Raw genomic sequence first — 11,623 nt, forward strand, 5'->3', positions numbered from 1 at the left:
AATGCGGGATGCAAGGGGTGCCTAAGAATATGAATTTGCTACAAGTATTCCTCATATTTGGGTATCGAACTCTGGTTATTGATTCATATTGCAGTGCACTAACCACTGCTCATCTCGTATATATGTTTTATAGTTGTGATATTCAGCGATATATGATTAGATCAACAAACACACGTACCATTGTCAGCCATCACAAGAAATCTCACACTCTCAGAGAGGTAATGCTCATCCAATCAATTTATTGTACAGAAAACCAATACAATTGTTTTCTAACTTTGAAGAATGTGCAGCTCGAGTTTAGACCGTTACATGTTTTTTTTTAAACCTCGGTGAGCTGCAGCAAAGCATTCAGAATCGTCGGATGCAGCGCACCGACTGCATGGTGGGGCTCATTGCGCCGTACTCGCTGCACTTGCGATAGTCGCCCTTCTCCAGCAGGTACTGGCGCCCGCGGTAGTGCGGCTCCTCGTACGCCACCCAGGCGCCGTCGTGCACCCTCACAGAGTGCACCTCTCTCATGCTGAAGCGGTCGTGCAGGTGTGAGCAGTCTTCGGTCAACTCCATGGTTTGCCCACCGAAGTCATCATGCTGATACATGGTCATGCGGAAGTTGGAACTGTTTTGCTGAAAGAAGGGAAAAAACCCCACACACAAACAGGGTTTTAGATTTAATGCGTGGGGTTTCGCAGCCAATGTTATGGTTCGTAATGGATTTTGGTTGGGGGGTTAGGCCCCGTAATGACCTCACCGGATGGTAGCCAGACAACTTCAGATATCATTTGCACACTTTGCCTGTGAGAATGTTTAATCAACCTGGTGAGTGAAGTTAAACAATAATACATTGCACGTGAATACTCTGGTACACGTGACAATATCAATTTTTTTAATATATCACGGTGGTGGAGGGACTTATGACACAAATTTGGGCAGATCATTATGTGACCTTATCTAAAAAGTAATGTACGTATCAGCATTGTTAAATCTTATTTTTGTTAAACAATTTAATTTCAAAAAATAACTCGAGGGCTCTCAGCTACTTCCAAATCAGCTTCTTGTCGTTATTCTTGGCAGTGATTTTTATTTAGAAATGTATCTTGTACGTACCGGTACATTTCACCAGAAAATCCTTTGAGATGAAACGTCTCATTGCAAAGGTGTCCAGGGTGTCAATTGAAACGTACATAGCAGGCATATATGAAAATTTTAAATATATAACCTATACCGTATTTTATTAAAACACAGTTGCTGAACACAGGCCCACATCGCCCTGCAGCAAGCAACACATTCAGTGCGACCTGAGATCGAGCCAATGTGGTGATCAAACCAAACGCATGAGCATTAAAACACCGCATAACCCTGCATGTTTGAGTATTTCAAGTTCGTTTAAATGAAAATCCAAAGGTGAAAAACTTAGAAACGATCTAGATTTGAAGTTTTCGTGACTGCAGTGTAGTGAGCAGCACTACACTCTTGCTGTGGTTGTCCCACCTGATGACGGACGCTTGTGTTGCACCCGAAACGTCGTGATTTATTTTATTTTATACCTTCGTGACTTTACCGAAAGAACCAAAAACTTATAAACGGTCTATGAGCAGCAACACAAATAGTCAACACCAAACGAAATATGTACAATAAAACGAGTCTTCAAATCGCTTCATGGTCTTGCCCCACCATATCTTGCCACTCCTTTATCTTTCTACGTCCCCTTCTCGCCCTCTACGTTCTCAATCGTTGCTGTCGCTCTCTGTTCTTCCTTCTTATTGCGCTCAATCCACGCTTTCGATATTTCTCTATTCTTGCCCCCCATTCACTGGAACAAACTTCCACATTAAGCGGACACCTTCGCTCACTCAGTTTCTGCTCACTCTCTCAAAACTCACTTATTGTTCCCTAGCTCACCACACGACCCCTTAACTCCCCCCCCCCCACCTCATAACCACCACCGTTACTGAACAACAGCATTACATGGCTACCACTCATTCCCCAATTATTCAATCCATTATTAACTGTCATCAATTCGCTTTCACCGAATTCATGAATCACAGATTTTTCCCCATTGCTTCATCTCATCTATTTAATTCACCGCATCTACTACCGTACGTTGTACTGTCATTAATTCTTCTTAAAGCGCCTTAGTTGAGGCGCTTTTAAAAATTCCAGTATGCTGAGATATAGAGCATCAAGAAATGTCAGAAGTCATCACACCGGACGTCACACTTTTCTTTCTGCTCCTTCCTCCTCCCCACCCCCTGTGCACTGGCCGCACGTTGGGATACTCACACCACGGATGTTTCTGCAAGAGCCGATGTGGTCGTTGTACCCCATCCAACGCTGGTACTCGGGGTACTCCCCAGGCTCCATGATGTACATGTTGCCCTTGTGGTCCGGACGCTCGTAGATGACCCAGGCGCCGCCCTCCACGCGGATCGAGTTGCAGCGGCTCAGGTTCGACGCCATGTTCATGCAGTCCTGGCTGGACTCAAAGCGGCGGCCCTTGAAGTCCCGTTCCTCGAAGAAGATGATCTGCGGTGCACAGCCGAGTGTGGGGCACACACGCCAGATTTCACGAGCCGTTAAAGGTTGTGAAGTTGCTGCTTAGTGAACTTACACGTAGAATAATAGTTTTATTAAATGTACTACATTATGTTTTATATATTACTGTACTGCCATTCAGAGGAAAGGAAATTTTCAATATTTTGACGAATTGGCATTCCTCTGAGAAAATCTTCCGTTTCTTTTCCGTGACTGTGAAAAAGAAACCACCACTATGCTATAATGTCTACAAACACGTTCAAGTCCAATGCCAATTTGATTTTGTTTAGCCAGGTGAAAATCCTTGATGCCAGGATGAGTCTCATTTTCAAGAGTAACCTGGGCCACCGAATTCCAAAAACAAGAGCATGAAAAAACAAGTTAAACAATGAAGCAAATAGAATTAGAGAATGAAAACCCCCCAAAATGTTATTCTTTATTTAAATTGAAATATTGTTAGTCTGATTTGGAATTGACCAACAACAGCTTCTCGCAGTGAATAGAACAAAATCTTCAGAAACAGCACTCGTGTGTTTGGGTGTGATATTAGATTGTACACACACAAATTGTATTAGTAATAGATTGAAAATGTCTGCTTATGTGTCACGTATTTACTCCGTGTCAGTTGAGACCCTGGAAACCCTTTACAAAGAGAAGTTCCATCTCGAGGGATTTCAAGGTAAAATATAACACCCAGGATTTTAACCTATGTGGCCACACTTGCAGCAGAGTGTGAACCATCAGCAATGCCACGGATCCCTACTAAGTACTCAGTGAGTGAGTACTCAGTGAGTGAGTAGTTAGAGCTACAATGGTGAACGCTGTGTGATATGTGTGTGACACGCTGTACATAGGCACAGGCTCAGCTGAATTGTGGTGTATTACCAACACACCGATACTTTACCACTTTACCTTTTTCATGGTGAGGCTATGGTTATCAGCCCAGAGGAGTGCACTTAGTTGATGCTGCCGGGACACTATATATAGGGCTGAGCATTCCCCTTTGGTGGCAATCCAATTGTCAACCTCTCACAATGTATTCATTGTTACGCTGGGTTTAGCAATCCATTGCTTATTGAGTGGTGCATCAGCAATATAAATGCTTACTTTGTTCGTCTATATCGCTCGTGCAGCGAGCATCCACCGCGTGTTGAATGTTCACTCTCTGTAATTAGTCATTGCGAAGCTAAACATCAGGAGTAAATGCTTGGATAAATAGTTCTACATTAAATGGTATAATTTGCATGAAATAGACAAGCTCATACACCAATTGCAATATACCTATTATCTTATTCACATGGAAATATCATATAAACCGCAAACACATAAAAAACCAAGTTTACTTGTGAGAAATTAGTTGTGGCCAGCACCTAGGCTGATTATTTTACTCTGGCATCGAATCAGCTAATCGCTTTAGACTGAATCTGTATTTGTGCGTAATGTACGTTGAAATGTACCACATAGAGTGTTTAAAACACATATATGGGCTCGGTAATGTATTTTTTTCTTGGCAAATGCTGTGATGTATATTATATAAAACAGAAGAAGGCAGTTGATTGTTTATATTCATTTGATATATCTTGATTTGAAGCTTTCGTGACTGCTGGAATCCATACCCTTTGGTTCTTTCGGTAAATTCACGTAGATATAAAATAAAATAAATCACGACGTTTCGGGCGAAACACAAGTATCATTTGATTCATGGTTATAGTAAGAGACCTATTAAATAACTACACTAATGTATGTACTTTTGTTAAAGGGTTAAAATGTCTTGAGTTAAAGATTTCGTGACTGCAGGAATTCATATTCTTTGGGTCTTTCGGTAAAGTCACGTAGATAGGTTGAAAGAAAATAACAAAAAAATTACGACGTTTCGATCGCAACACAAGCGGTCGCCATCAGTTAAAGGGGGGTTAGCCTCTAAAGGCAAACTGTTTGTAAAAGTTTTAAATTGGCGTAGCCCAGGTGTCAGCAGCATGCGTGGGGCAGCTAATGTTAATGTAAGGAATTAAAAACGGTGTGCCTAAGCATGTAGGGGGTGCTAGATGGTGATGTAGTGAGGTGTAAGATGTGATGGTACTCGTATAGGGTGACGACAACGCTGGTAGTGTGTTTCCACCAATTAAAGGGTTACCAAGTAATGATTGCACCTCGCTTTACACACTCACACTGTTGATGGTGGAGGTTGCTGCTAGAGGTGATGGTACTCATAGAGGGCCACGACAGCACTGGTGGTGAGCTTCCACTAATAAAAGGCTACTACTAATAGTGGTGATGGTAGAAGTGGGCAGTGATCGTCCCGGTGGTGTGCTTCCACCAATTAAAGGGCTACCAGGTCTAAAATGGTAACATTACAGCCAGTTATGACTTAAACTGGTTAATAACGTCCTTCCAGTGATTGCTAAGTTTGTACCCATCTTCTTGGTTGAAATTGTTTCTCTGTCTGTATATATGGATGGCTTCATGAACGAATCTTTGTTGATAGCTAGTGGGTTTGCAAAGTGCCTTCCATCTTAGATAAATAAATTTCGTGTGAGCCCACCGCATTAAAACAATGATCAGCCACGGCCAAGGTATTAGTTCTACTGTGTTTCAGATCTGCCGTATATTCACGAATATGGTCTTGATTGGGTCCTCAAATGATTCTATCCCAACGGTTTGGGTGATAGTTTTATGTATTGTGTAGTCCATTCTTCTTTAGAGCTTGGTGTACATGTTCCAGTTCACTGGATAGGTGATGATGGTCGGAATTACATTGAGCTCTATGGTGTAGAGTTTTGATGGGGGAATTCTTCTGGGATGGATGGTGGTGGGAGTCAGGTTTTAGGTAGGCATCCGTATGGGTTGATTTCCTGTAGAAAGAGTGGCCCATTGCGCCATCTGATCTCTTTTCGATTGAAATATCCAAGAATGGTAGCTTGCCATCCTTTTCCACCTCCATGGTTAATTTGATGGCTGGTTGTATGGAATTGATGTGGTTGAGGAATTGGTTCAGAGCTAGGCGGTCATGTGGCCAGATAACGAACGTGTCATCTCCGTACCTCTTACACAAGGACGGACTTAGAGTGGATGCCTGGAAGGCGTCTGTCTCAAATTTTTGCATGAAAACATTGGCTACACCCGGAGATAAGGGAGAACCCATTGGGGCACCTTTTTGTTATGATATTTGAACCTATCTACGTGACTTTACCGAAAGACCCAAAGAATATGGTTAAAATGTCCTTTTATATTTTAAATCATGTTTAGGTAACAGCCAAAATATTGTCCCGTGTCACTTATGACCGTGATGAGTAACATTCCGATGCAATTATTGTCCTTGCAGCCTCGAGAATGCAGCAGATAGGACAATGTGATCAGTTAGTCTGCGCGGATACAGCGAATTATGGCATCGCAGGGCCAGGAGAGATTGTGATTGCGTCGGGAGGCCTTTATCCAGCAGTAGATAGAAATGGCATATGTTGATGTTTATTTTGCTGCTGCTGCCACAATTTAATGTTAACTGTGGATTGTGCTGCAGCCAAGAGTCATGGCACACGACGCTGCCCGTACAATGGACCCACACGAATCACTTACCCAGCATAGCAACACTGAGTACAATGTCTCAAATCCAGGGCGTTCCTGCATTGCTTTTTTACTTTAAAACTTTGCATTTTTATTATTATGTTAGCAGGTAAGCCCTACTGAACTATATAGCTCTTTTTCAGAAGCGACCTGGATATCACAAATGATAGCTCAACTAAGTGGTTTTCATGTGAAAATGTATAGCAGCCAAATACTCTAAAGGCGTGTTGATTTAAAATGTGGAGGGGAAAAACATGGATAACCCAGAGAAATATTCGTGACCACATGGAGAACAGGCAAACTCTAAATGTACAGAACCCACGAGCTCCTGTATACTAGGCGAAGTAGTCTAAATCCCACCTGCACAATCACGGGTGATGTGATAAAAACGAATGCTTGTTTTTCAATTCACAAATACAGTACGTAGAAAAACTAATTTCACGACGACAGGGAAGCGTTAACGCGAAATCTCACAGAGAACTCTTATTATGATCATTAGTATGATTTTTATTATCATTATTATCATCATTATTCATACGACCGCTGGCGGGTACGCCACGGGATTGACATTGTGGAGACCCAGAACTCACTGATACGACTCTGTGTGAGTCTATGTAGTCTCTGTGTGAGTCTGTGAGGTCTCCATGCGAGTCTGTAGCGTCTCTGTGTTAGTCTGTGGGGTCTCTGTGTTAGTCTGTGGGGTCTCCGTGTGAGTCTGTGTGGTGTCTGTGTGAGTCTGTGGGGTTTCTATGTGAGTCTGTGGGGTCTCTATGTCTGTGCGGTCTCTGTGTGGGTCTGTGCCGTCTCTGTGTGTGTCTGTGGGAAAACACCCTACCTACCATTATCGTAGATGACACATTCGTCATCTGGCCACATGGCCTGTCAGCACTGAGCCCATCTGAAGACGAATGCTTGTGTTGTGATTGAAACGTCGTAATCTATATTTTTTTCCACATTAAAGAACCAAAAAGTGCCAATATTAATGAATGATGCCATTCCAAAAGACGTTACAGGGAAACATTAGGCGCAGCCACGATTGACTGTACATATTTGCAAAGTCAATCGTTACGTGGTGCCACGACCGTGGAGCAACTTCCGCAAGCGCCGCGATTCCCTCCCGGTTCCCACACTAAACACACACCCACATGCAGCGCACCCACGTAGTGTCCTGGCGGGGGATTGCCTGGCACATCCGGTTTTAATCAGAACGGCCCCCAGAGGGAGAGTCCCACAGTTTCCCAGTGCCAGGAGATTGGCGGACCATCACAGGACAGGTTACATTGCGGTGCCCCTAAATTGGCTTAAAATTGTAAAGGTTCACTGGGCCAACCGCAATAAGTTATTCACGACATTGGGAGAGTCTGAGGGTGGAATATTAGGCAAAAAGAGGAGACCCGTAGACTAGAACTACTCGGCACAGGAGAACGATGGGTGGGCGGAGCGACAGCACTCCCCCATGGGAGAAGAAATAAAAAGGAGCAGCAGCACAGGTAAGCCACCGATTGGCTGCACGGTACAACGTCACCCTGGGCCTTTGAAGTTTAGAGCATAAAAAGGGGAGCCAGGGACGATTTCGCTCTCTTGGCTTCAACCTCCAGGCGGTCAAGACCCTCTCCCTGCCGTCCTGCCTCTTCGAGCCGCTCACAGCATTTCTGTGATGCCAGCGAGTGCTGCTGCAAGACAGTGATAGGTCAAGTCTTCCCTCGTCCTCCTCCCTCTGACTTTCTCAGCGTCCGTGGGATGCTGCGAGTCCAGCTTCGAGGTACGTGGTAGGACGTTTGTGTGACTGGGTTCAAAGGCAGAGTTAGGCAAGGCTCTCGCGAAATATTCCACCTCCATGTAGTGTGTAATTGAGCCGTTAATAAACATTAGTTCAAAGTATCGGTGCTGTGTGATTTCTGTGTGTATGGGTAGAACCTCGGCGTGGTTTATGCGATTTGTGTGTGGCACGACTGCGCCGGGAGATGCTGTGTACGAGAGAGCTAGCGAGGGGCTGCAGCGTCGGCGCCGTGTTGGTAATTTAAGCGCATGTGTGAGGCGCGCTTGTATTAAAACATACACGACCACCGACGCGTTTTGCACACACGCGCGCGTGGAACCTCACATATGCTAAAGATAATGGCTGGACGAACGCGCAAGCCTTACAACAGCTGAATATGCATTTGGATGGGCGGCCAGCCGACTTTCTTGAAGCGCTACCTGGAAGTGCGCAAGCGCAGTGGGGGGAACTAATACGCCGACTTGACCAACGCTTCGGTGCGTGCAATGAGGAGGAAGCGAAGGTGGCATTAGATGCGCGCTCAGGATATGCTGCGGAAATCATTGAGGACCTCGCAGCCGCGAAGGTCCAGCGATATCTGACTGGCACCTCGTGGTGACAGCCAGATGTGAGCTGCGCCTGCCTCCCATTTAACTCCCTTGCTGAGCGTGCACGTGCATGCGAGAGACTCGCTAATGCGCGCGCAGTTCCGAGGGTTGAGACGGGAGCCCGCCATCGTGAGCCTTCTTCCAGAGGAGAAGCTCGCTAAGATGGTAAGGGGGGGGGGGGCAGGGAGCCTCCAGGACCCCGTGAGACAACCCCGGGATGGGTATCAGGGATACAGACTGGCATAGGAGATATAGCCGGCGATGTGACCCATTTGCGCAGGGAAGTGAACCAGGTAAGCGAGCAGGTGACCCAAGCAAGCGAGTAGGTGACCCCAGTATGCGGGGAAGTGACCAAATTGCAGTCCACAATGGAGGAAGTCCAAGCTGAGGTGGGTGGGCGGGTGTCTCAGTTAGATGCAGAGCTCGAGCAGATGCATATCTGGTGGGGGAAGAGGGAGTGGGCAGGGGACCTCCTACGGAGTTGCCACCCTTCCCCGGGCGTGTTATCTATGCAACCGTCGGGGACATCTCTTGAGAGACTGTCCCCAGATCGCCTGCTCTAGACACACACCAGGGTTAAAAGCCAACAGCCCCTAGAGAGTGGATGAACTAGGGGTGCAATCGACATGGTCCCAACACAAATAGGCAATAATGGTGAGCGAGTGATCCCCACGCAGATTCCAACACCCAAGGACGCGGTGACTGTGGGCGACTGGCTGCAGGAGCTGGTGGCAGGAATCACGGGTGCCTGGTCGCTGGTGGAAGGGCAGGTAATCGGGTGGCGTACCCTGATTCTGTTGAACACGGGGGCGGTAGCCTCGCTCATGATCGCAGCACACTGCAACGTGGTCGGGGTTGCCTAAAGGCCCCGGACCGTACGCTGCACACTGCGAGTGGAGCTGGGATGGGACTGCTGGGGAGGGTCACCCTGGAGGTCCGTCTCGGACACCAGGTGTGTGACCAAGAATTCTAGGTCGAGAGTGTTGTGCCACGAGTGTATTGCAGGTATCGACCTCCTGGAAAAGTTGGGGCTCAATATACAGCCCCACCAGTGATGCACCACCGTGGAAGGTAGCAGGGAGCGGATTCCGTTCCTGCAACAAGAGCCGGATCGCTGTGCCGGGAGTTCAGAATCCATAAGAACCAAACCACGGCATGCCACCCCCAGGCAAATGGTATGGTTGAGTGCATGAACCAGACCTTAGCCGGGAAGCTCAAACATATGGCAGCCGCCAATCAGCAGGATTGGGATGAACACCTCCCCTATGCTCTATTCACCTACACCACCACGGTGCACACCTCCACACAGGCAGACCTCCTTCCTAATGATGTTTGGTCGGGAGTCTCGCCTACCAGCATATCTGTTGATCAGCGTGCCCCCACCACAACCAGAGGAAGGGAGCCAGCCCGTGGAGCACCTAATGGGGACCCTGTTGGTAGGCCCGTGGCCGGGCCTACCAACAGGGGAAGGCTGCACATCTGCAGCAAGAGCGGGGCACCTTCCCCCTTGTGGAGCCCCCCTTCTATTCAGCAGGCTCTAAGGTATGGCTGCATACCCCACGCATAGGGGCCCGACAGGTGGGGAAGCTGACCACCTACTTGCGCGGACCCTGGACCATGGTGCCGCAGATCTCCACCTGGATGGTACTGATCCGAGATAGGGAGAGGGGCCGAGAGATGGTGGTCAATGTCCGCCAATTAAAACTGTAGAGGACGGCCGCGGCGGGGGAGGCGCCCACCCTTCGGGTACCCAGAAACCCCGGAGCCCCCGCACCCCCCATGCCCTCCGTACCCGATGGCTTCATGCCGTACATGGGCCCCGCTGGGCCCCAGTTCTCAGCGAACCCCGGCCTGGTAAGGAGGCAACGGGGGCAGCTGCACTTAAATCCTTCCGCCCCTGAGTTTGTTTCCCAGCCAGCAGACGCCTTAGGATGGGAGGATCCTCTGGAATGGAGTAGGAGATCGCCAGAGGAGCCTCGGACAGCTCAACTACCACCCACGAAACCGGCAACAAGGGCCGGGCAAGTGCCATGGAGTCCCCGGCGCTACTTGGTTGGAGCGACCCAGTCAGCCTGGGACGGGGACGGACACCTCGGGGGGCTATGTGGTGCCACGACCGTAGAACAACTCCGCAAGCGCCACGATTCCCTCCCGGCCCCCACACTAAACCCACACCCATATGCAGCGCACCCACGTAGTGTCCTGCCAGGGGATTGCCTGGCACATCGGGTTTTAATCAGAAGGGCCCCTAAAGGGAGAGTCCCACAGTTTCCCAGTGCCAGGAGATTGACCGACCATCACAGGACAAGGTACATTGCGGTGCCCCTAAATTGGCTTCAAATTGTATGGGCGTAGAAGGAAAAGGTTCACTGGGCCAACCGCAATATGTTATTCACGACATTGGAAGAGGCTGAGGGTGGAATATTAGGCAAAAAAAGCAGACCCGTAGACTAGAACTACTGTGCACGGGAGAATAATGGGTGGGCGGAGCTGCAGCACTCCCCCATGGGAGAAGAAATAAAAAGGAGTGGCAGCACAGGTAAGCCACCGATTGGCTGCACGGTACGACGTCACCCTGGGCCTTTGAAGTTTTGAGCATAAAAATAGGAGCCAGGGGACGATGTTGCTCTCTTGGCTTCAACCTCCAGAACAACGTCTGCAGACACTCATCGACCACCTTGCCAATGCCTGCAACAACTTTGGCCTGACGATCAGTCTGAAAAAGACCAATGTCATGGGCCAGGATGTCAGAGACACCCCTTCCATAGACATTGGCAGCTACACCCTGGAAGTCGTTCAGGACTTCACCTACTTTGGTTCCACCATCACCTGCAATCTGTCCCTTGTCACAGAGATTGACAAGTGCATTGGGAAGGCGTCTACAGTACAGGTGTATCGGGCCTGCATACTTAGCACCCTCCTCTATTGGTCTGAGTCCTGGACAACATACGCCCATCAATAACATCGACTAAACACATTCCACCTCCCATGTCTCAGGCGCATCCTTGGTATCAAATGGAAAGATCGCATTCCCAACACCTCAGTCTTCAACTTGGCCAACATTCCCAGCATGTACTTTCTACTCAGTCAGAGGCGCCTGAGATGGCTTGGACACGTGCCCCACATGCAGGATGGCAGAATACCCAAGCATGTCTTGTACTGA

At 48.0% G+C, this 11,623-nt stretch overlaps 1 protein-coding gene across 1 annotated transcript; it reads right to left on the bottom strand.

The window, feature by feature from the left end:
* Positions 1-219: 219 nt before the first annotated feature.
* LOC116939831 (gamma-crystallin S-like) lies at positions 220-3,467 on the bottom strand. The gene is made up of 3 exons (XM_032948685.2): positions 3,445-3,467; positions 2,281-2,523; positions 220-624 (listed from the first exon to the last, which is right to left on the bottom strand). The coding sequence occupies exons 1-3, from the start codon at positions 3,451-3,453 to the stop codon at positions 349-351; spliced, it is 528 nt and encodes a 175-aa protein (XP_032804576.2). The 5' UTR covers positions 3,454-3,467; the 3' UTR covers positions 220-348.
* Between the last annotated feature and the right edge of the window lie 8,156 nt (positions 3,468-11,623).

The sequence above is a fragment of the Petromyzon marinus genome, chromosome 7, assembly GCF_048934315.1.
Source record: "Petromyzon marinus isolate PM22_M1 ecotype Great Lakes invasive population chromosome 7, UKy_Petmar_22M1.pri1.0, whole genome shotgun sequence".
NCBI lineage: Eukaryota > Metazoa > Chordata > Hyperoartia > Petromyzontiformes > Petromyzontidae > Petromyzon > Petromyzon marinus.

Bases quoted from the DNA above. Each gene is read 5' to 3' on its own strand.
- LOC116939831 (XM_032948685.2), bottom strand. The intron at 625-2,280 runs GTGAGTATCCCA...CCCTTCTTTCAG, and splicing joins CTTGCAGAAACATCCGTGGT to CAAAACAGTTCCAACTTCCG.